General features: G+C 43.0%; 3 protein-coding genes across 3 annotated transcripts; all 3 read right to left on the reverse strand.

The window, feature by feature from the left end:
• Positions 1-1,736: 1,736 nt before the first annotated feature.
• LOC101931700 (trace amine-associated receptor 5) lies at positions 1,737-2,744 on the reverse strand. Its single transcript, XM_065589972.1, is given in 3 exon segments — positions 1,737-2,176; positions 2,179-2,480; positions 2,482-2,744. Coding segments are annotated over 3 exon segments (1,005 nt in total).
• An 8,755-nt stretch (positions 2,745-11,499) lies between these two features.
• LOC101932268 (trace amine-associated receptor 4) lies at positions 11,500-13,205 on the reverse strand. The gene has a single exon (XM_024113444.3). The coding sequence runs from the start codon at positions 13,168-13,170 to the stop codon at positions 12,127-12,129; it is 1,044 nt and encodes a 347-aa protein (XP_023969212.2). The 5' UTR covers positions 13,171-13,205; the 3' UTR covers positions 11,500-12,126.
• A 6,587-nt stretch (positions 13,206-19,792) lies between these two features.
• On the reverse strand, positions 19,793-21,185 carry LOC112060367 (trace amine-associated receptor 2). The gene is made up of 2 exons (XM_065587266.1): positions 20,977-21,185; positions 19,793-20,456 (listed from the first exon to the last, which is right to left on the reverse strand). The coding sequence occupies exons 1-2, from the start codon at positions 21,183-21,185 to the stop codon at positions 19,793-19,795; spliced, it is 873 nt and encodes a 290-aa protein (XP_065443338.1).
• Between the last annotated feature and the right edge of the window lie 3,608 nt (positions 21,186-24,793).

The raw sequence follows: 24,793 nt of genomic DNA on the forward strand, positions 1-24,793 counted from the left end.
TGCATAAAGCTTATGCAGGGCAAACTCATAAATTTTTCACCCTTTGTAACACTGATAGAGAGATATGCACAGTTGTTTGCTCCCCCAGGTATTAACAGATACTCTGAGTAAATTACTAAATAAAAAGTGATTTTATTAAATACAGAAAATAGGATTTAAGTGGTTCCAAGTAGTAACAAACAGAACAAAGTAAGTCACAAAGCAAAATAAAATAAAATGCAGAAATCTATGTCTAATCAAACTAAATACAGATAATCTCACCCTCAGAGATGCTTCAGTAAGTTTTTCTCAGACTGGACACCTTCCAGGCCTGGGCACAATTTTTTCCCCTGGTACAGCTCTTGTTCCAGCTCAGGTGATAGCTAGGGGATTCTTCATGATGGCTCCTCACCCCCTTTGTTCTCTTCCACCCCTTTATATATCTTTTGCATAAGGCGGGAACCCTTTGTCCTTCTGGATTTCCACCCCCCCTCACTGGAAAAGCACCAGGTTAAAGATGGATTCCAGTTCAGGTGACATGATCACATGTCACTGCAAGCCTCCATTGCCCACTTGCCAGCACACACATATACAGGAAGACTAACAGGTAAACACAGCCATCTGCAGACAATGGTCCTGGTTAATGGAAGTCATCAAGATTCCAAACCATCATTAATGGCCCACACTTTACATAATTACAATAGGCCTTCAGAGTTATGTTTTATATTTCTAATTTTAGATACAAGAGTGGTACATTTCTACAAATAGGATGATCACACTCAGTAGATTATGAGCTTTGTAATGATACCTTACAAGAGACCTTTTGCACGAAGCATATCCCAGTTGCATTATATTCACTTATTATCAAATCTTTATAAAACTATCCCAGTTACATTATATTCACTTATTATCATGTTTTTATAAAAACATATAGACTGCACAATGTCACAGGGGGAAACCCCTTATTTTCTAGTGTCGATGGGACCCTAGCCTGTCTGAGAGGTCTCTATGTTCTATTGCAATGTAGATGTTAAATTGTAATAATTAAGTCTTGATTTAATTAAAAAAAAATCCTCAGACTTAAAAACTTTTACCAGTTTTCATATCAACAATGTGTTTATATACAACTAAATAAACAATCGAAAAGAAATAGAAAAATACTTAAGTAATTACTTAGTTGCTCATTTATTTTTGTAAAAGAGATTTTACTATATTTAACAGATTTTTAGAAAAAATTCTGGTAAGTACATTCAGCGCAGTCTACTGATAATATCAGAGCTTTAAAAGTTTACCAACTCTATAAAACAAACAAAAGGCTTTGACAATTTAGATGCAGATATGATTGTTCTGGAAGGTAAATTACAAGGATGTGTTGTCAAGTAAGGGGTCTGTCCAATCTAACTGCTTTGAAAAAGATGGAGATTGAGTTGAATAATGGCAGCCCACTGAATGTTCCAGTAACCATTATGAAAACTGCTTTGATGATTTGTAGTTCAGTATTTCCTGGACTTTTTAGGTAGTTGTCTTTCAGCATTTTGGCTCAGATTTTCAAAGATGCCTAAATAAAATTAGAGGAATTGGGCCTCCCAACACTGTAGGTTGCTTTGAAAACCTCACCCTTTCATTGGGCAGAAATAATCTGTGTCAGTAACATTTCCCAGAGTTTTTATTTCTTATCATGTTCTCAGTATTTCTTCTCATTTCTTACCACTTTAATACATAACTAAAAGGAAAGGGTCTCCTCCTGGGGGCCATGTTTAAGGGTGTGAACTATGTTCACATACAGTGTTATTTAAAAGCTCTGGTCTTTCCTGGTACAAGTCTGTGGTATATGTCTTAGAACCAAAGATACTGAGAGTTAAAACTAGTTTCATTGCCTTCCTGAACTGCAGTAGGACATAAATCAAGGGATTGCAGGCTGAATTAAAGTAAACAAACCAGATAAGAACTGGTGGGGTAATGAAATCTAGAAGACAGTCTAGCATGGTGCCTATAGTAAAGGGCAGCCAGCACAGGAGGTAGATTCCTACAGCTGTACCAAGTGTTTTAGCTGCCTTTCTTTCCCTCTTTGACGCTCCTAAGTGTAGCCTAGATCCAGCACTCTTGTTCATGCTGCTTATCTGTCTAGCTTGTCTGTTTGCCACAATAAATATTTTCACATACAAAGTTATCATTATGAGGCAGGGGAAGAAGAAGAGAATTTGTTGAACAGCAGCTGACAGCTACCAATACAGGGCATGTCTTGTAAGAAATGGCCCAAGCCTTCCTCAGTTGCATTGGTATAGAGCAAGAAAAAAGTATAAACCATGGGGACCCCCCACCCTATCACTATATAAACACAACCCACTCTTATGGTAAACTTAGTGGGGTAGAGCAAAGGATCACAGATAGCATAGTGACGATCAATGAAAATAAAACACAGATGAAATATGGAGATCAAACAAAAGACAGTGTCCAGAAAGGTATGCAGCCTACAAAAGTCATCTCCAAAATACCAGCAGCACCGTTATCCCCAGGAGGAGATCTGCAAGGGCCAGGGAGAGTAGTAAGAAGTTGGTGGGGGTATGTAGGGTTTTGAAGTGGGAGACTGCAATCACCACCATCAGGTTCCCCAGTACAGTGAGCAGCATGCCCATGGCACAGGCCATGTAGATGGCCAGCTGGATGCCAAAGGAGTGAAGCGTTCTGGAGCAGGAACCATTTACTTCATAGCACAGTGGAGTGGACACCACTTCATTAGCACCGGGCTTCTGGACAGAGTTCATTTCTTCCTTACCAGCTGGCAACACCTCCTCCAGCTCTTCCACACTCCCAATAACAGGGGTATGACACTCTCCACTCCATATTCACCAATATAATATGATTATGATATAATTTTGTGGCATCTTGTACTAAGTACACCTTGTAAGGTATCACTCTAAAAGTCTTGATCCATTGAACATTAAGAGCCTGTTGGATTGTATGTTTTATCATTGTATGTGAAGTTATAAAGTTTTGCTCTGTATTTGTTACTGAAAGATGTTGTGAAGTTTAAAACACCCTCAGCTAGCCTTTCAGGTACAACAATGAAGAAGCTAGACAGTGCTAATGGTCCATCAGGAAAGACAAGGGACCATGGAAAAGGTTTGTCTCACCTGGGAGCATTTCAGCCAGCCTATGAGTAATGGCTGTTATGACTCAGCATGGTATGCAAAGGCATGTGACCAGACCACATGACACTAAACTCCATTTTGTTACTTGTTTTTTTCCACAAACTGCCTGGGAACTTAGCTTAAAACAAAGGGTTCCCACCATATGGAGAGACTATATAACATGGGAAGTGACATCATGATTTGTCTTCACTCTCCCCACAACTTAGCAACCGAAAGAACCTCTGGAAGACAAAGGACTTGGAATGGGGGAGAAGAACCCAGGCTGCACAGCAATTGCAGCCTGTGCCTTAAGACTCTGCAAGCCTGCTTGTATCATCCATCAGGTTGAGATATTGCTAATTGAAACCACAGTTGCCAACTTTTATGTGGTAAATAAACACCCCACTTTCACAATAAGCCAAAAATCAAGCTAATCCCATTTCAAAACAAGCCAATCCCTAAGAACCCCAACACTCTTTGTGACTAGATCCCCCCTGCGTGCAGTCTGGGGCTGTGGTGGGCCTGCTGTGCACCCCTGACTCTCTCCCCACTTTGCCCTGCTTACCCCGCTTTGCCCCTGCTTGCCGGGAGCCGATCGAAAAAAAGAAGCAACAAGCTACAAGCCAAAAACTAGCCAACAAGCAACTCACAAGCCAATTAAGCCAAAAACAAGACAAATATTTGTGTTTTTTTTCACAGGTTTGGCATGTCTGATTCAAATCCTATCTATCTAGTACATTATGCTTAGTTTCAGGTTTTTTTTTTTTTGGTAGGTAATCTGCTTTGATCTGTTTGCTACCTCTTATAATTACTTAAAATCCATTGGGACTTTATCTTAACCAGTGTGTATTTAAGTGAATTGTCTGGGGAAATCTCAACTTGGGAAACACAGGCTTCTTGCATATCTTCCCCACATTGAGGGAGAGCAAATTAATTAATGAGCTTGCATCATATAGATCCCTGTGCAGTGCTCCACTTAGGACTAAATCAAGAATCGCCTCTCCTCTTGTGGGTTCCAGGACTAGCTGCCCCAAGAAGCAGTCATTTAAGGTGTCAAGAAACTTTATTTCTCTGCATCCCTTCCTGAGGTGACATGTACCCAGTCAATATGGGGATAGTTGAAATCCCCCATTATTATTGAGTTTTTAATTTTTATAGCCTCTCTAATCTCCCTGAGCATTTCACAGTCACTATCACCATCCTGGTCAGGTGGTCAGTAATATATCCCTTCTGCTATATTCTTATTATTCGAATATGGAATTACTATCCATAGAGCTCCCATGGTACAGTTTAGTTCATTTAAGATTTTTACTTCATTTGATTCTTCACTTTCTTTCACATATAGTGCCACTCCCCCACCAGCATGACCTGTTCTGTCCTTCAGATATATTTTGTACCCTGGTATTATTGTGTCCCATTGATTATCCTCATTCCACCAAGTTTCTGTGATGCCTATTGTATCAATATCCTCATTTAATACAAGGCGCTCTAGTTCACCCATCTTATTATTTAGACTTCTAGCATTGGCATATAAGCACTTTTGTCACTTTTTAGCTGTCTCCCATTACATGATGTAATTGAATGAGACTTTTTTTCATTTAACTGTTTCTCATCAGATGCTACCTGTATATTATCTTCCATCCTCTCCCTTGAGCCATTCATTTACCTATAAACAAATCTAGTGTTCTCCCTTGAACCCCTGTTCTTTCTCTACAAAAACCCCTACCTGTGCTCAAGTAAGTGCTCTGAAGCCTGGATCCAAAATCTGCATCAGTTCCATTGGGACTTCATCTTCTCCTGACTGATCATGCTGGGGGCTCTGTCTGTCTCCAACACTCCAGACCCTCAGATACCACCACCACCTGGGACCCCCGATCGATTCAAGCTTCACGGAGCGGTGAGAACCTAACGCGCTCTCTCTCTCTCTCTCTCGCTATAGCCTTCTGACCCTGACTTGTGTGATCAGTTATAGTTTTCTAAACCTGACTTTTATAATCAAATTTAAGTTAGATTTAATATTATAACTGTTTTGTTTATTTGGCTCCCCTGGTGTGTTTATTGCCTGGCAATAAATAACTTTCATGGTTAAGCTGGTTGCTTCGCTTTCTCTCTCGTGGGTGTTTTTTGGCTTCCTCATTTGCTCTGCAGCAACACTCCTCATACCTAAGCTAAAGATCCCTGCAGCACCCAAAAATCCTGTGGGGTTTGTTCATCAAGTGGGTTACTACCAGAACAATTGTAATGTGAAAGAGGGGATAGGGACGTGCTCAACTTGGGGCATATGAGGGTGGCAGATTGAAAGTGGTGCTCGACCCAGCCTGCTCAGGCGTGCTCTATTCCAGTGCGGTGCCCATGGCATATGAGGGGGACAGCTTGGAAGTGCTGTTCGACCCATCTATATACATATATAATATATATGTATAACAGACATATAACGGGTCAGCTTGGGAGTGGTATAGAGCTTTTAGTGGCAAAGTTATATCGACCAAGTGTCAGTTTAGATACCACACGGTGTCCACACCACCCCAAGGAGCTCACTCTCCCCCTACCCCACCTGGCCCCAGGAGGAGCTTGCTGCCCATCCTCACCCCCCACCACCCTGGCAGGAACACACTCTTACTTCTGCCCTGGCCCTGGCAGGAGCTCCCTCTTCCATCCCCCATGCCCTGGCACTGGTAGGGTTACCATATTTCAGCAAGAAAAAAAGAGGACGGGAGGAGCCCCACCCTAGCCCCGCCCCTGCCCCTCCCACTTCCCGCCCCCCCAGAACCCCCAACCCTCCCCCCGTTCCTTGTCCCCTGACTGCCCCCTCCTGGGACCCCTGCCCCTAACTGCCCCCCAGGACTCCACTCCCTATCTAAGCCTCCCTGCCTCTTGTCCCCTGACTGCCCCAACCCTTATCCATAACCCCACCCCCAGACAGACCCCTGGGACTCCCACGCCCCATCCAACCACTCCCCACCCCCTGACAGCCCCCCCCAGAACTCCCAACCCATCTAAACCCCTCTGCTCCCTGTCCCCTGACTGCTCCGATCCATCTCCACACCCCTGCCACCTGACAGCCCCCCCCAGAACTCCCAAACACTCCCCCCCTGCTCCTTGTCCCCTGACTGCCCCCTCCTGGGACCCCTGCTCCTAACTGCCCTCCAGAACCCCACCCCCTACCTAAGACTCCCTGTTCCTTGTCCCCTAACTGCCCCCTCCTAAGACCCCCCCCAACTGCCCCCCAGGACCCTACCCCCTACCTGTACCCTGACTGCCCAAAACTTTCTCCACTCCCCCCAAAAAGCCCCCCCCCGTTTCTTGACTGCCACCTCCAGAACCTTCCTGCCCCCTGACCTCCTTACCCTGCTGCTCAGAACAGAGTGTTGGGCTCTGTGCAGCCGAGCCGGACACGTGGCTGAGCTCCCCAGCACAACAAAACCCGGTCCCTGGCCCTGCACAACAAAACCCGGTCTGGCTCTGCACAGTGCTGCCGGACTGGGCTGCAAGGGAGCTGCCGGCTCAGAATGCAGGGCGGATCCGGCTCCTCTACAGCTGCTCCTGAGTCCAGCCCGGGACTTCCCTGCAGCCCTCCCAGCCGCTCGCTCTGCCGGGGGGGGGGTGGGGGATCCCGGACATTTTGAGTGCTTTACAAATTCCCCCCGGACGCTATTTTTAGCACAAAAAGGAGGACATGTCCGGGTAAATCCGGACGAATGGTAACCCTAGGCACTGGCAGGAACTCGCTCTAACTTCCCTCCCCACCTCGCCCTGGCTTCGCCTGGAGCTCGCTCTTCCCTACCTCTGTGGCCCCAGGGCGGGAGAAGTTATGTGTGCCTAATGATTACAGGTGGGGGGGAGGGGGAGGGCTGTGCCCCTGCTTGCCCCAACCTTGTGCATGCTCCTGTCAGGATGGGCATTGTGAAACACCTCCTGGAGGCCATTTGCAGTGACATAACCAAGTGCTTTGTTGATATAACTTTGCCACAAAAAGCTCTACACCACTCGTCGTGGTGGTTTAACTTTGTCAGCAAGGAAGCAGGAGAGTTTTGTCATCAGAAGGAGAATTGTAGAGTGTACATCTCCACTGTTTGTCAATGAAACCTGACTTTTGTTGACAAAACTGTGTAGTGCAGACAAGCCTAATAACCACCTGTGGCCTATCTAGGAGTCTTTCATCATCCTCTGCAACACTGAGTAGGGATTATCTGTTAGGATGAAGTGGGCATATCCCATGTAATCAGTTTCCCATAATTTCAGGATTTTCATTGCTGGATTTTAGTCCTTTTTTTTTTTTGGCATCTCCATTATTGTCTCAATATGCAAGAAATTCATTCCAATCCACATGTACAAGTATCTCCATCAGAATACTACCCGTATCTTATATATCTTGTATGTGATTGAAAGAACAGCGGCTTCTGATTTCCAGCGCAGTCAGTATAGACCATTTTGTGTAGGGTTACCATATTTTGAGCCTCCAAAAGGAGGACACTCCACGGGGCCCCGGCCCCGCCCCCATCCCCGCCCACGCCCCCCACGCCCCAACTCCGCCCCTTCCCCAAAGTCCCTGCCCCAACTCCGCCCCCTCCCCTGCTTCCCGCGAACATTTGATTCGCGGGAAGCCTGAAGCAGGTAAGAAGGGGGGGTGGGGGGAGGAGGCGCGGCCCAGTCTGGCCCCCCCGGCGTCTCCACTCTGGGTCGGCTCGGGCCCTGGGGTGCCGGCCCCGGGCCCGGCCCCCGGCCGAGCACCCCCGGCCTGCCCAGCACTGCCAGTCCCCGGCCTGGCCCCCAGGCCTCCAGCCGAGCACCCCCCGGCCCGCCCAGCACTGCCGGTCCCCGGCCCCTGGGCCCCTGGCCGAGCACCCCCGGCCCGCCCAGCACTGACGGTCCCTGGCCCGGCCCCCGGGCCCCCGGCCGAGCACCCCCGGCCGAGCACCCCCGACCCGCCCAGCACTGCCGGTCCCTGGCCCCTGGGCCCCCGGCCGAGCACCCCCGGCCCGCCCAGCACTGATGGTCCCCGGCCTGGCCCCCGGCTCAGCACCTCCCGGCCCTGGTCCCCGGCCCCCAGCTCGGCACCGCCGCCCTCCGGTCCCCGGCTCGGCACCGCCGGCCCCCGTCCCCCGGCTCGGCACCGCCGACCGCCGGCCCGGCCCCCGGCCCAGCACTGCCGGCCCCGCATGTCCCGATTTTCCCCGAACATGTCCGGCTTTTTGGGATTTCCCCCCGGACGGGGATTTGGAGCACAAAAAGCCGGACATGTCCGGGAAAATCCGGATGTATGGTAACCCTAATTTTGTGTCCGTTTTTCAGAGTGACTCAGCTGTTGTAGCCACAGAAATGTGCACACACCTGCAAAATACCTAACATAACATTACACAGTTTTTGTGCTATCATGCCCATGGATATGCCATCACCTGATCTATGTATGCAAATATCCACTTAATTGAGCAAATGGGGGTGGGGGGTTGCAAGTGCATTCCATCCATGGGCATTTTTCCTGCACTTTCAGTACACCCTCTGCTGATGATTCAGTCATGTAGGTTTAAATAGTACAATGTAAAAAAACAATCTCCAAGCAGGGAGTGGAGGAGCTACCAGTGCACTGGCATTGCTTGTTCACTGCCACATCAGCTGTGGATGAAACCAGCACGACGAACACTGCAGAAATCTGACCAGCAGAGGAAATACAAAAGATATGGGAGAGAGATTATCATGCATTATCTTTCTTTTGCAGGCAATTCCTGGGACTTGTGGCCTTTGTATAATAACAAAGTACTCATTCTACCAACTATTTGGGAGCCAGAATGTAACAAAGACTTATATCTGAAACAGCTTTAGTTGAAAAGTTCTCTTAAGAAGAGTCACATTAATTATGGGTATTTAAGGTCTGCAAAAAGACGGTTAATGAGACCCCCTTATAGCCTCTGACTGATTCCCTTGGCTGTTTTGCTGCTTTTTGCTACTGAGAGAACATGAATCTCACATGGGAACCCTCAAAGAAAAACAGCTTCCATAGGTCTATCCCCTGAGCTCTGTCTGATGTCCTGCTCAGTGTTCAGGGGTTTTTAAAACATTGTTTAAGCTCCTGTAAAATCTCACTCCGTATCAAAACTAAACACTGAATTTATTTTAAAAAGTCACTTTGAATCTGGGAATAAAGAAGCTGCTACCATGCTGAGTGGCATGGCACATTAAGGGCAAAATGGTAGAGGTCCTGAATAACAAGGAATCAAAGACCAGGTTCTCCAGTCTGCTTTGTCCTCCATTAATGTAAGCAGCACAAAGTGGCCTTAAAGCCTATGGAGATGGCCAGCCTAGAGTTCCCTTTAAACAAGGAAATTTTGCATTGGCATAAAGCTGGCAGGGGTAGCACAGCTGCCTCCTGCATCCCCACCCCACAGTGCCCAGCCTAAGGAGAGGGAGGGTGCAGTGGGGGTGGGGCAGTGATCCATTATGTCCAATCCTCCAGTAGCTTAATATCACTGTACAGAAATAACTTGCATTGGAGATGGGCAACCTCAGATTTGGGAGCTACAGCCAACTCTCTGTGGCTCTTCTCTCTAACGAAGCCCTACATGTCTAAGTATACAAAGGCCAGTATAACCAGCCTCACTTCATTCCTTCCTGGCTCTCCAGGGTCTGGGGACATGGCAGGGTCAGCTGGGAAAAGAAGGGGATGTTTTGGAGGGGGGCTGTATCACGGGACCATTCTAGTTGACTGTTCTGACTGGCCCCCGTGCAGTCCTGGCTTAGAAAGGTGGGTGACAGCCATCGTTGCTTGACCCCATAAGCTGCGTCAAGCTGATGATTACACCCCAAATGTTTGTTTAGTGCATTTAAACAAGGTTTCAATGTTGATTGTGTGTTCACTGCCATTTTCAGAAAATCGGGAAGTGCAACTCTTTTCAATAAACTCTTGAATGAGCCATCAGATATTAGCAGCTTTAGTAAACTGGGCTGGGTTTGAAATGTGAGGCACTTCATGGCTCATTACCAAGCCTTTGAGATATCTCCATCTCCTTCCATTGCTGACAATGTCAGCACTGGCACTTGAATAGATTGGTGATTTCTGGCCACATAGAATGGTGAATATGAAAGCACTTTTTGTTAATAATAGTGTTAGATTTACAGAATAGTTTTGAACTGAGACAAGCCTACTGTAACTCCTATTGGCTCAGCTAAGAGAGGATCCCATACTCACATAATAGAGCAGCTGCTTTTGAACTATTCATGTTTGATTCCCAACTACAGTAACGTGCACAATACATAAACAGTGAGTCCAATCACCAGAAAGGGGAACCCAGTCTCTGGTTAAGACTCCTCTAGTGTCTATCCACCCTCTAACAGACATAACAAATACCATCCCAGATATATGCTGGTGGGCAAATATGTAGACGTATAGTAATATAAGGAAGGGCCTACTTGAATCGTGGGATAATTGTGAAATAATCATGGCTGAGTCGCAGACAAGACATAGAAAATCTTGAAAAAGTAACAATGGAGCTTTATTAATTGCGGAAATTTAGAAAAGCCAGAGAAGACCTATTTGTGAAAGAAAATTTTTCCAGAACAATATAAACACTAAAGTATATTATGCCTGCTAATTTTTTTTTTGATAACCAGACATTTTGTGGCAACTACTAATGCAAGGGGCTGACAATGGGAGTCCCGGCCACCAGCCACCAGTGGCTGAGAGCAGGAGCCCCAGGTGTTAGCTGCCCAGGGCTCCTGCTGTCATTCCCCGGTGTCTGGCAAAATTGCAGGGGAAGCCTAATATTGTGGGATCTGCAATTTCTGCAAAGGCCTTAAATATAAGATATTTTATCAGTGATTTTAATTATTCCAATATTTTAAACTCTATCTTATCAATGTGGTTTCATAAGCAGTACAAAATTAGTATGGAAAATACGAACTAGCAGTAGCCCTTCACCACAAGAGGTCTTCTTGGTCCCTCTGGCAGGAGCCAGCATAAACAGGTGGAGTTTGGATCGGACTGTAAAGAGAACAAACTTAGGCACCACCATCTGCCCTCCCTCAGAAATGCCCCACTCCATAAGACCAATGGTCCAGTTAGTCCAGAATTCGGTCTTCCAACAGTGGTCAATTCCAGGAGCTTCAGAGGGAATGAATAGAACAGGCAATATCAAGTGATCCATCCCCTGTGATCCAATCCCAGCTTCTGGCAAACAGGCTAGGGACACACAGAGCATAATGTTGCATCCCTGCCCATCCTGGCTAATAGCCATTGATGGACCTATCCCTCCAGGAACATATCTAGTTCTTTTTTTAACCCAGTCATACTCTCACAACATCCCCTGGCATCCTCCAAACTCCCACATGTTAATCAGGACTGCTAAGGTTCTCAGCTGACCTCAGCTACTTTGGTAATGCATGGAGACAGGTGATTTCTCAAGTGCAGCAGCTACAACCCAAAACGAACACTGACTCAATGAACATTCAGAACACTTAATAACTCGTTGACTTGTGTATATGAGACTGGCCTGGGTAGATTGTATGTAGATAAAGACCAGTTATTCAGCCAGAGAAAATATTTTGGGCTGAGTTGTGTTACCCTTATTCATGCTGAGAATTAGAGAAAAATACTCTCAGTTGGAGTAAGGCTGGCGTTATCGGGCCCACAACAATAGGGAATCCATTTTCAAACATGGGTAACTAGATAAATTAATACTTAAATGCTGCACTTGGAGTCTCAAACTGGTACTTGCACAGAAATGACATTGTAGGGTAGTTGTCAAAATGATCAATGTTATATACAGGAACAAAGCTGGATAGAATGTAGTGTATAGTTTGCCAGACTGTTCTCTCACTTCCTATTATCCAGACAGCTCACTAAGATAGCATGCTAATCCTTAAACAATACCTGTAGAGACACGCTACAAATGAGTTACTCCAAAAGCATGTGCAGATTCTTGTAAATATTGTCAATATATAGGGCACTATGTGAACTGTTCTAAAAGATCTCTGGAAACAGCATAGGCATCTATTTTTATTCATAAAAGCCCTACCTGGTTAATTAAGTATATACGGGAAATAAAGTACGAGTAGAGGATTCCGGTCTGAAGATTGTACCAGTCACAATCATTTTAAATGCTTTGCGAAACCAAGAATAAAATAAACCATAAATGATTGGATTACAAGTAGAATTGAAGTATCCCAGCCAGAGGAAGGCATTGTACAAGTCTTCAGGTGTGGAGAAGTTAATAAAAGGATCAGCTATTGTAAGAATAATGAAAGGCAGCCAACAAAAAACAAATACCCCCATGACTATACTTAAAGTCTTAGTTGCTTTGTTCTCTTTTTTTGTGGAGATTTTGTTTTTCATTTCAGAGACACATTTTATTGCACTGGGGATTTTAGCAATTTGTTTAGCATGTTTTCTTGCCACAGTAAATATGTGAACATAGATCCCCACCATCACTGTGCCTGGGAAAAAGAAGGTTATAAGAGAAGCCAGCACTCCCCAAAGCTTGTTAAATATCAGTGCACAGAAACCACAGCAGTCAATGGAAACAACATATACTTCAATGCCATCAGTATTCAACTGTGAAAAAACTAGGCCAAAAGCCAATAAGAATGGGACAGTCCAGCTAATTAATAAAAATAATACTATCACAGGGATAGTTATTTTGGTGACATAATGCAATGGGTCACAAACTGCATAGTAACGGTCAACAGAGATAAAACATAGATGGAAAATAGAGGTGGTACAGAGCATTATATCACAGCAAGTATGGAGTTTGCAGAAGAGGTCTCCAAAATACCAGCATGACTCAATAGACCTGATCATACTGTAGGGCATAACCATGAAACTAAGCAAAAAGTCAGTAGCTGCCATGGAGCAGATCAGGAAGTTGGTTGGAGAGTGAAGCTGTTTGAAATGAGCGATGGAAATGATCACAAGCATATTCCCACCCATTGTGAGCACTATTGCTCCCACCATGAAGATGTACATTGCCCAAAGACTGATTGTAGACCTTACATTTCTAGGACATGAATTGTGAACAAAGTCAAAGCAATACTCCACATTCTGTGGACTCCAGAGGTTGGATGAATTCATGATTTGGGATCATCGACAGTAACTTTTTCAAAAGTATTACAATGCAGCCAGTCCTGGGGGAAAAGAAAATTTAAACAAAGTGACATGAACATCTGCAGACCTGTGTTTCAGATTAGTTGATTAACACCTAACATTAAAAATAATGGGTCTAATTCTACTCTCAGTTGCAATAACATAAATTCAGAACAATCCCCATTTACTTCGGAGGAGTTAATCCAGATGTACACCAGTATAAGAGATAGCAGAATTTGGCCCAATGATAAAAAAAGAAAAAAGGGCCGAATCTTTTCCTAAATACTTTTGAATCTTAAGATGCTCAAAAATTCTAAGTAATATTGGATATTTGTGCTATGGAGTTTACATTCAACAGTTTAAGCACCTTGATAAGAAGTTTGCACAATGAAAGCCTCAAACATATGACACTCCCCTGTATTGCAAACACAGGCGGATTCTGGTTTTGTGGGGCCCTGAGCCAGAGTAAGTGGGGGCCCCTCTCCACGCCTTCCGCCTGCAGTCCCGCCCCTCGCACCTCCTCCACACTTCTGCCATGGAAATGGGTTTGGGGCGTGGGGAGGCTTGCCCTGTTCTGCCTGCCTGGTTCTCCTGCCGGGGAGCAGGGTCGAGGTGCAGAGGCTTCCCCTGCTCCCCAGCAGGAGCACTGGGCAGGCACTCAGAGCAGGGCAAGCCTCCACCCCACTATCCCCACTTCCTGGCAGGAGCACCAGGGAGGCAGAGCAGGTTGGGGTGCGAGGGCACTCATTTTTCCAGAGCCCCCACAATTGGCCGGAGCCCCAGGGCATGGACCTCATTCGCCCAGTGGCTAATCCACCACTGATTGCACAGTTCTACGCATCATCTCGGAGATCTTTGTTCCTTTAGGTACTGCCCTAAAGATTTTAACATGCAACACTTTGTGAAGCTGGCCAGACCTCAAGGTAAAAGAGTGACACAAACTCATTGACACCATCCTTGTTTTAGCATGCTTGCCAGTAGGCCACTGAGTGTATACCTGCAGACATGTTTCTGATTGTAATATTAATCCAGTGAGGTGCATACCCTCAACACATACTTGGCTAGGATTAAGAGAAATATAATAGCATCGTGCTGAGGAGTCCTGAGGTTTGCTGAACAATCTGTGCCTCAAAGCATTGAAAGATTTGAAAAACAGGTAAAACAACACCAGTTTAGTGAACTGTATTAATCCTTTATTATGGATAATTGTTATTTAATACTTCTGGGTTTTTTTTTATTTAAACCAGTATTTATTATCATAAATATACATGTGTAAGAAAAAAAAAGATGTCACATTACAGTCTGCACACTCTCCTCTACATGCTATTCCTTATGCCAGCAAACTGGTGCACAGTTCTTGGTGTACAATAGAATGAAAGTGATGGAGTTTGGCCTGAGAAGGTACATTCCATATGCTAGTGGGTGCATGCATACGCAAATATACATGAATGTAAACACATGCTATATATATGTTATTAGAGTTTGGGAGTTTAATTAACATTATTTCACGGTAGTAAACTAAGGAATTCTGTTCCCCAGTAATGCCAAGAAGAGTTTCTAGCAACATCATAAACCACAATACTCAAGTTTGGGGCGTTTCTCATGCTACAAGGTCACCAAATTTAATTAGATACTTAGATTCTGTGCATGTCAGGCACTCATTCTTCAATAGAATACAGATTTTGATCAAATCAACTACCCCCTCTGCAAGCCCCATTTCTTCCTCCTTTCAATTTTATGGGTCCATATGCCTTCTCCTGTGTTAGGTATCCCCTTTATTTGTCCCTCACCTATTCCTGCTTTTCTTTTCTTTTCTTTTCTTTCTCCCAGCATGTCAGGTTCATATAAGGCTATTTCTGTACCACAGAGTACATGAAAGCTTTCTGGCATACTTTTCTAAAATCCATTTGAAACTCCATTGTATGATAAGAATATGAACATTTGCAATTATAAACATATTGCAGGTTTACAACAGGTATGCCAGGCTGATATCAAAATATAGAGCCATTATAGTAGGGTTCTTTATTTTATATAAATAATCCTCTAATATGAATGCACCCAAAAGCCAATTATGCTGTGTGTATGCTTAACATTTTGTGATTGTTCACCTCTCTACCTCTTACATCAAAGATATAGAAAGTATCAGGTCTATTGTAATCCAAGTCCTTACCCCATTAAAGTCATCGAGAGTTTTAACACTGACTTTGATGGAATCAGTATTAGATTTTATGTCTAATAAGGCTTATTCCTACAAGCATTTAAGCATGTGTATAACTTTACTCCTATGAGTAGCACCAGTGTTTACTGAGTTTACCCACAAGTGAATAAGAGTGCTTTCAGGAAAGGATTTTTGTATATTATCTTGCCTTAGTACTTTAAAAGGACATATGACATTAACATGCATAAGAAATAGCACAGTGTGTGTGCTCAGTAATAGATTGCAATCTCATGAAAAACAAAATTTCTAGCCCAGCCCTGCAGTCCTCACATTGGTAATTATCAGCTCATTAATACAATTTACAGATGTTCTATCTGTCACTGGCATAGCATAAGTTGTTGAAGATGATCCAGCTGTTCTTCTCTAGTCAGTTTCAAAATGATCTTGCCAAACATTTTCAGATTCAATGGACTTCTTTATTTTACATAGTGGTTCAAATTATGTTTATGATATAGAGACAAACATGTCCTCTGAAAGAATCATTAGAAAATTCTTTGTCATACAGTCATTCCACTATTGAGACTGGAAAATCAAATAAATTGCAGTTCTTCTAGTACTTTACAAAATGCAGTTGGTTACATCAGTACATTGGAGTAAAAATGTTTTACCTGATCTCTCTCCATACTTCATCTCTTCATTGAAAACATTTTTGGCTGGGATTTTTGCTTTTGTTTCTAATCTTTGATTTGACTTTGAAAATTTTCTGACTCAAATCAATGAACAGTTTTAGAACTTACCAGCAAAGTGTGTATAAATCTTCTTTTTCGTAATAACTCGCAAAGCTTGTTTGATTGCTTTTTTTCTCCATATGACTCCTTCTGGAAATGCTCAATGAAAATGCAGTTGAATTTTTTCCTCTTTTCTTATTACATTAACTGGGTTGCTGCTAGTATATATACAGCAGAGAAGACCTGTAGTTGTCTCTGGTGAGTTCACTAGTCTCCTATCATCTCTTTCCTTTGGCAGATTTACTCTGTAACTCTTCATTCTGCTACCGCAACTGAAAAAAATTATGCACAAACATCCCAGTGAGGAGATTATTTGATTTGATTCACAGTCATACTGGAAAATGGGAAGAAGAACATTGCCTCTACTTAAATATGTTAAATAGAAAGCCATGAAAGGTCTTTTACATTATAAGATTTATGGGATGGGGCTGTCATTTACTCTGCTGAGTAGGACCGGTTGAAAATGTTCTGTCAAAACTGTTTTTAGTTGGAAAACTGGGTTTTTGGCTATGCCCCCCTCCCCCTGTTTTTTCTTTTTTTTGCAATAAGTGTCTGTTTTCAATGGAAATTTACAATTTCTCATCAAAAAACTAAATGGCTATGCTTGTTTGGATATTCTTTAATTTTCTTCTAGCATGGATATGTAGCAGAAAGGCTAAGATATGTTCTGCCCATTTTTGCTTGCGTTATCTGTTATATTCTCCAGAAGGTAACAAAACACCAGTCCATAACAGCTCATACTGTGACACAAAGGATCATACAAACAGTACACAGGTATTTACAGATAAAGATTCTATATCTTGCCAGAAGAAGGCATTGTATAAATCTACAGGGATTTGTGAGTTGCAACATCTCTTAGCTATAATATATCAGAATAAGGAAGGCTAACGAATAGAATACTTGTGTGAACAAAAATCACTGGATCTGCAGACAGCACCAGTCACTGCTTAGACAGGCAGAGCAGGAGTTAGACACTAACAAAAGTCCAGATAGACTCACTGAAGGTGGAAAGGAATGAGGGAAATGTCTTAATATCACTTTTGGTCCATTAAGATCAACAAGGTCTATGTCTTGATGTATAGGCTGACATGTAATTGAAAAGCCATTTTCCATATCACTGAATACCATGGAAAATGGGGCAGATCTGCAGTGTTTATATGCAGGAAAGAATAACACAGCTGATTTAATTAAAAGTGCGTATTTTTCCCCCAACAGCAAAGATACTTCTATGCTACCATTCCACAAAAGCTATGTTCATCAGAAGCAGTGCATTGTTAAGATCTCCTGTGTCTCATATAGGACAAAGGCTGGCTGAGAAGAAACACTTCTACAGCCAAAAAAGAGTATGTTGCAATTTCTCCAATGTCAAAGTACTACCCTATCGAGAAGGTTCATAGCTAGAATTGAGGATTTGCAATCCAGAAGCAATGTTGTTATTGGAGTACATGCTATGTACTGACCCGGCCAACTAATGAGGAATTGTGCGGTATGTTGATGGCACACTGTGATCAATATTTAAAATAACTTAGGTACCTAAAGTTAGCTCCTGAATCCATATTTAGGCACCTAAAAAGGTACTATGAGTATATGCAGGGTTTAAATATGGATTTTGGAACTGAACTTTAGGCCTCAGTGTGGCTACTGAATTAGTAAGAGGAAGCTATAAAACCATTTTGAAATAGAGTGTGTGTGTGTGTGTGTGTGTGTGTGTGTGTGTGTGTGTGTGTGTGTGTGAATTCCCGAATCTGTTAAATCATTATATTAAACCAGAGTAATTCTGGCAGCGACTATAGTGAAGCCATTTAACGTACAAACATCAGAAACATTTGTAGTTTGTTGCCTCCAAATCCTGATATTTTACCTAATGTATTGTTGCCCTTTGACTGAGAGTGGTGAATTTTCAGGCCTTGCAGCAGGTCATTTTCCATTGGTGGAGAGAAATTAACATCACAGAGTCAGATATCTTAAGTGCAATTTGTTTATTTACATGATGCATATACCCTTATCTATACTATTTACATACATGCCCTTTCAGTCTTAAATCACCACCTGCACCCACAACCATTCCCAGCTCTGCCATGCTTAGACCTCGCCAGAAACAGCTGCCTTTGTCACTTTGCTACAGATTTCCAGCCATCTCAGCTGCCAGGGAACCTTCCCTCTCCTGGCTGTTCTATCTGGTCAGGAGCCAGAAAAGCAGTAGCAGATTCACCCAGAGCTGTTTCATCACAGTGCCCTCTGCTGACTTCTTACTGCTCAGGAGATTTTCCATACTATTTATCCATGTAATTTTAGCACATGGGATCTGAGTGCCTCCCTTAAAGAGTTTCAGAGGCCATTGTTCATGACTGAAAATGTAGATGATGGCTTTTTTTCCTGCCATTTGTCCTCTCCAGATGCCAAATCTCTCTTTCCCTGAGCTCCATTCCCTGCTTTGGTGTCTGGTCCGATGCCCACTGAATTCACTGCACATCTTTCCATTGATTTAAAGGGCACTGGATCAGGCCCTTGGTTTCCATACCTGCTCATGGGAGGTGGGACTTGTTCACACTCCAATCTCTAACTTTCATCAGTGGGTTGCAAGCAGCCAGCCTGTCAAATATCTCCTTCCTATTTCAGTCCCATCTGCTTTTGAGGAAGCAATTGATACTTTGGGTTTTAAGCCCACCCCTTCTGAGATCCAAATGGATATTATTCATCCACCTGTGTTAAAAATTCAGCAAAGAAGTGTATTGGTACTGAAGCAATAAGAGAGCACTAAAAATATAACAAAACAGTAAATAAATAAGTAAGTACGCTGTAGTTTAGCAGTCAGAATGCAATGCATTTACAGTATATTAAATCGTTAATGTCAAATTTAAATCTAGATCTACAATACATGTTACCATGAATATAATGGGGGCTTCTATTAACTGAATATTAATATTTCATAACAACATATCTGAGTGGGTCATCTGTGAGGACTGAATACATGCCTCCTGGACCAGAAAGCATCAGCTTCAATTGTCTGAGCTAAAAGAACTGCCTCCAAATCCTGCCTCCAAAGAAGTCAACTGCAAAATTCCCATTGATATTAGTGGGGCCAGAGTTTCACACCAGATCTATTTGCTTGGCGGCAATAGCAGACTCAAACATCTACACATGGTCCAGCCACTAGAGGAGGACAGAGAGTTACACTGTTAGTATCAGTTATGTTTGCTCTAAGAAGCCACTTATAGTGTGCCTCGGAAAACAGATTAGCTGTACACATACAGGAATGTGGATTAAATATTTTACCTAATATTCAAATGATTTCTGGAACCATACGTTTAAAAAGACGTATTCAATATTCAATATTAAGAATTTAAATACTACCCTAGAAAAGGGGTATATGAAAAAAGAATAAATTAAAATCATGATAAAACATAAGGTCTTTTTTTAACTAAAGTGTTCGGTGAAAGTGTATATTGCATCTTTCAGACCATGTATACTGAACAATGAGTATCTAGTAATTCATAGGGATTTTTTTTTTTTTTTTTTTTGCTATTGGATTTTGTTTTCAAGTTCAGATATTCTATTGTGGTTGATTTTTAGCAAAAAAGATTAGTTGTATGAGACTGTGGATTGAATATTTTACCTCTTAAGATATATTTCAATGCTTTCTGAAACCATGAATAAAAAAGTCTTATATTAATGGATTGCAGGTAGAGTTGAAGTAACCAAACCAGTTTAAAGCATCAAACAAAGCTAAAGTGGTAGTGAAATTTAAAAATGGGTCAATTAAGAATGTAAAGAAACATGGAAACCAGCATATTAGGAACATCCCCATAAATATACTCAAAGTCGTAGCAGCCTTTCTGTCCTTTTTCTTGGAAAGTTGACTTCTAACATCATTGTTTGCATCATCAGGCATGTTGTTCACAACACGCGCATGCTTTTTGGATATTACAAAAAAAATTGCATATATCCCTATCATGACACAGCCGGGCGCAAACAAACCTACTGTAAACAAAACTGTTCCCCATAATTTGTTGAACACAATAGGACACAAACTAGAGCATGCTACTAAAATCTTATAGCCTTGTATTCCAGAAGCATATGCTTCTGAAAAAACAATCCCGAAAGCAAAAGCAGCTGGCACTGTCCAACAAATTGCTAGCAATTGCCTTATCACAGGAAAAGTTATTTTGCTAGAATAATGCAGTGGGTAACAGATAGCATAAAGGTGATCAACAGCAATGGAACAAAGATGGAAGATGGAAACTAAACAGAGCATCAGATTAAAACTATAGTGGACTTTGCAGAAGGTGATCCCAAAATACCAGCAGTTCTCCACAGATATGATCATGCTGTAGGGCAGAGGTGGGCAAACTACGGCCCGTGGGCCACATCTGGCCCGCAGGACTGTCCTGCCCGGCCCTTGAGTCCTAACCGAGGAGGCTAGCCCCCTGGCCCTCCCCTACTGTCCTCCCTCCCCCTCAGCCATGCTGCGGGGGGTGGGGGTGGATAAGGGGAAGAAGGTCCCAGGGGGGCAGTCAGGGGACAGGGAGCAGGGGGCGGTTGGATGGGGCGGAGGTTGGGGGGGTTGTCAGGGGACAGGGAGTGGAGGGGGTGTTGGATAGGGCACTGGAGTCCCGGGGGGCCTGTCAGGGGGCAGGGGTGTGGATAGGGGTTGGGGCAGTCCAGGGACAGGGAGCAGGAGGGGTTGGATAGGGGGTGGGATCCCGGGGGGGGGTGATTTGGGTCAGGGGGTACTGGGAGGCGGCACTCAGGGGATGAGAAGTGGGTGGGGGCAGGGCCCAGGCTGTTTGGGGAGGCACAGCCTTCCTACCCGGCCCTCCGATGTGGCCCTCGGGCCAAAAAGTTTGCCCATCCCTGCTGTAGGGCATAATGGTGAATCCCAAAAGAAAGTCTGTAATAGCCATGGACAGAATCAAGAAGTTGGTTGGAGAGTGAAGCTGTTTGAAATAGGAGATTGAAGATTTCCAAGATAAGACAAGTTTTCCAAGGACACTGATGAAGATGACTCCAGTCATGAACAAATACATTGCACCTCGAACACCTGATGACCTGGACATTTCAGGACAAGATCCATTTTCAAATTCGGAGCAATCAATAAAGTTCTTGGTTGTATTAGAAGAAACCATAATCTTTTAGCTAATATGGTCAGACAATAATATTTGTATGTGACTTGTAATATTCGTAGCAATATAGCTCATATATTAGAATAAAACATACAGTTAGTTGACAGTAACTATTTAATGAGCTCAGCTGATGTAAAACAATATGATAAAATTAAACAAATTAAATAGTAAGCATTCAGGGAGGGAATGGAAGAGCAGTGAATTCAATATCATGTATTTTTCATCCCTATTTTATATTATTAGCTTTAATAATCTGATTAGTTATTTATTATTTGTATTACAGTAATGCCCTGAATCCCAAACAAGACCAGCTCCCTATGTGCCGTGTGAAGTGCTAACATAAAGGTCACCAGATTTTCACTGACAATATTAGATTAAAATATATCTTGTAATTTATCAGCCATTGGAAACATTCATGTTATAGGCTCTGTAATGGATGTAGTGGGCTAGTTGATTCTCTCCAGGCCTTTTCTTCGAACAGTCAGGCAGTCCTCCTCGGCAGTCCCAGGAGTCATTTCAGATTTTGATCACAAATACAGAAATACAGTTTTATTTTGAAAATATGACCAAGTTTTCTCAGCACACTAAGGTTTTCCAGAGAAAACATATTCAGGAAAGCAGGTGCATTTTGTCTGTCACAAAGTCTTCAGTTGTCCTCAGTACAGAACTTTATAGAGTGAAATAAATCAGAAAACTGGGATGAAAGTTGGTTAATTGCATCATCTAAAGGATAAGAAAATAAGAATTCATAAGGTAGAAACAAGCTGATAACATTTTGTTGCATTGTTAGCTGTGACTACAATACTACCAACATTTAAGCATGTAGATAACTTAATCTATGTGAGTAGTCCCATCAAAGTCAGTGGGTCACCCACTATTCAAATAGTACCATTCACATTGGGCAAGGTTTAGGCGTCTGCCTTTTTGGTAACAATAAAATTGTTGCTAATCATTAGAAGCAGCATTTTGCACATAGACTGAGGAACCTTTGTCTGGACAACAGCATATTAAAAGCTACTAATACAGCTTGTGGTTTTTATTCTCATTACATATTTTAAACTGTGAACTATGAAGCAAAATTATTTTAAAAGTTGCTTGTGGTCTTTGCTGGTCCATCCTGATGTTTCAAGACAACTTCATGAACAATTTTTGTAAACCTGGGTCAGAGGGCAGCCAAGAGGTTGGGAGAACTTCAATCTATTTATTTTTACATTTATATTTATTGTGATACACCCAGACCAGTTGGGAACAGCAGAGTAGCAGAAGAGAGATATACTGGCCACTGGATAAGTAGTTTTCTGTTCCCTGAGTGACCAGAGCAGGGGCTGCTCCAGGCTAATAGACCACCTGACTCCAATTAACCTGCTAAGAGTCAGGTGAGGCAGTTAAGCACCTGACTCTAATTAAGGCCCCTCTGATGCTATAAAAGGGCTCACTCCAGGGGAGAGGGTGAGTGTGTGTGTGTGTGTATATATATATATATATATATATATATATATATATATATATATATATATATATATATATATATATATATATATATATATATATATATATATAGATATATATATAGATATATAGATATATATGTATGTATGTATGTATGTATGTATGTATGTATGTGGGAGCAAGAGGAGTGCAAGAAGCTGAGAGTGAGTAGGCGTACTGCTGGAGGTCTGAGAAGTACAAGCGTTATCAGACATCAGGAGGAAGGTCCGGTGGTGAGGATGAAGAAGGTGTTGGGAGGAGGCCATGGGGAAGTAGCCCACGGAGTTGTAGCTGTCATGCAACTGTACTAGGAGGCACTCTAAACAGCTGCAGTCCACAGGGCCCTGGGCTGGAACCCGGAGTAGAGGGCAGGCTCGGGTTCCCCCCAATACCTCCCAACTCCTGATCAAACACAGGAGGAATTGACCTGGACTATAGCTTCTACCAGAGGGGAAGGTCTCTGGACTGTTTCGTGACCCACAGGGTGAATCTGTGAAGTGAGCAAATCCGCCAATAAGCGCAGGACCCACCAAGGTAGAGGAGGAACTTTGTCACATATAATCAGTTATTCTCCTCCCTGGGGGAACTTGACATCTGGAAAAGAACTGACTTTAATCTCATTTCCAACTGAATGAGGAAAGGATACTCAGTTTTAGCGTAGGCAGTGCAGAGAAGGGCATCATAAATAAGCAGTAAAGGATATCAAGGATTTCTTTTGGGTTCACAATTCACCTTGAATGCCCTCCGTTTGTAACCCTTGGTATGGCAGCATGCACAGTTTAAGTAAGATATGCCATCTGCCCACATAGTTCATATTTTACCTTAATCTTTTGTCAATGCATGTTATTTCTGAATTGCAGACACTCAGGTCTGGGGAGAGCACACAAGGGGTAGATTCTGTTTTCTCCCATGTAACAATGTCTCTAGGAGAAACTACTGACATCATTCTGCATTCCCTATTTGAAACTAGTGTTCTACATTAAAATAAGACCTAAAAGGAGAAGCTGATTTCACTTTCATGCCTAATTCAACTTTTCATATAAAGCAGCATTTAGAGCCTGATCCTGCACCACTGAGCTCAATGGGATCTCTGCCATTACAGGGCTGCCTGGGTGGGCGGTGGGTGGGGGGGGGAGACAAGTGGGGCAATTTGCCCCAGGCCCCCCTGAATCCTCTGGGCAGCCCTGTGCCATTAACTTCAATGAGAAAAGAAAAACTCTTAGGCTGTGGTCCTGGAAGTGGTTCCATGTGGGTAGACCCAGAGCCCCAGTAGAGCCGCATAGAAATCAGTGGAGCTCAGCAGGGGTTGGAGGTCTGCCAGTGTAGACGATTATGATTTCACTGAGTAGCTCACAGTCCTCTAATCTCTATTGCAGTAGCTCTTCTTAAAAGTAAAATACAAATATAGAAAATACAAGAGTCCAGTCATGCATTTCACACACACATCATTTTCCCTCCCCTTATCTGCCCATGTCCAGGGAAAGGATAGATAGATCACAAGCTGGTTTTAAAACAACTTGCTTATTGTTCCCCTTGTGCAAAGGGTAATATTGAATTTTAAGGGCAGATTTGCTCAGAGTGACTGCCTGGAATTACTAATGGAATTACTAATGGATACAACACGCTGTGCTTTTATGGCTTTACAAACGGATCTCAGGAGATTTGGAACCAAATGGGAAAAAACGCTAGAACTACTTGGCCTTTAGGAAGTAAATGAAGGAAAATCTCTTGGGGGTACTAATGTGATCTCCCCAGATCTCAACATTGGTTTTTGCTTCCTTTGCCTCCTCCATATTTTTCTTTTACCTTCAGCAATTAAATGGCTCCAATCTTTTGATTAGAGGTGACTCTTAAGACAATACCATCATTTTGAAGCCATGATTTCTGTTAACGTAATTACAGAGCCCTGCTCTGGCTTTAAAATTATGGTGATTTTTCTATGAAATGTAATTACTGTCTTCTGGTCACAGTGCACAACAGACCCGCGGCAAAGGCAACTACTAAACAAGATTTGCTCCTAAACAAAAATACACAATGTTTGAATTTTGGTGCAT

This window comes from Chrysemys picta, chromosome 3 (genome assembly GCF_011386835.1).
Source record: "Chrysemys picta bellii isolate R12L10 chromosome 3, ASM1138683v2, whole genome shotgun sequence".
NCBI lineage: Eukaryota > Metazoa > Chordata > Testudines > Emydidae > Chrysemys > Chrysemys picta.

Excerpts from the sequence above, each read along its gene's own strand:
- LOC112060367 (XM_065587266.1), bottom strand. The coding sequence starts at position 21,185 with ATGTCCAGGTCATCAGGTGTTCGAGGTGCAATGTATTTGTTCATGACT. Across the intron at positions 20,457-20,976 it reads ATGCCCTACAGCAGGGATGG|CATGATCATATCTGTGGAGA; the intron begins GCAAACTTTTTG and ends TCTGCCCTACAG.
- LOC101932268 (XM_024113444.3), bottom strand. The coding sequence starts at position 13,170 with ATGAATTCATCCAACCTCTGGAGTCCACAGAATGTGGAGTATTGCTTT.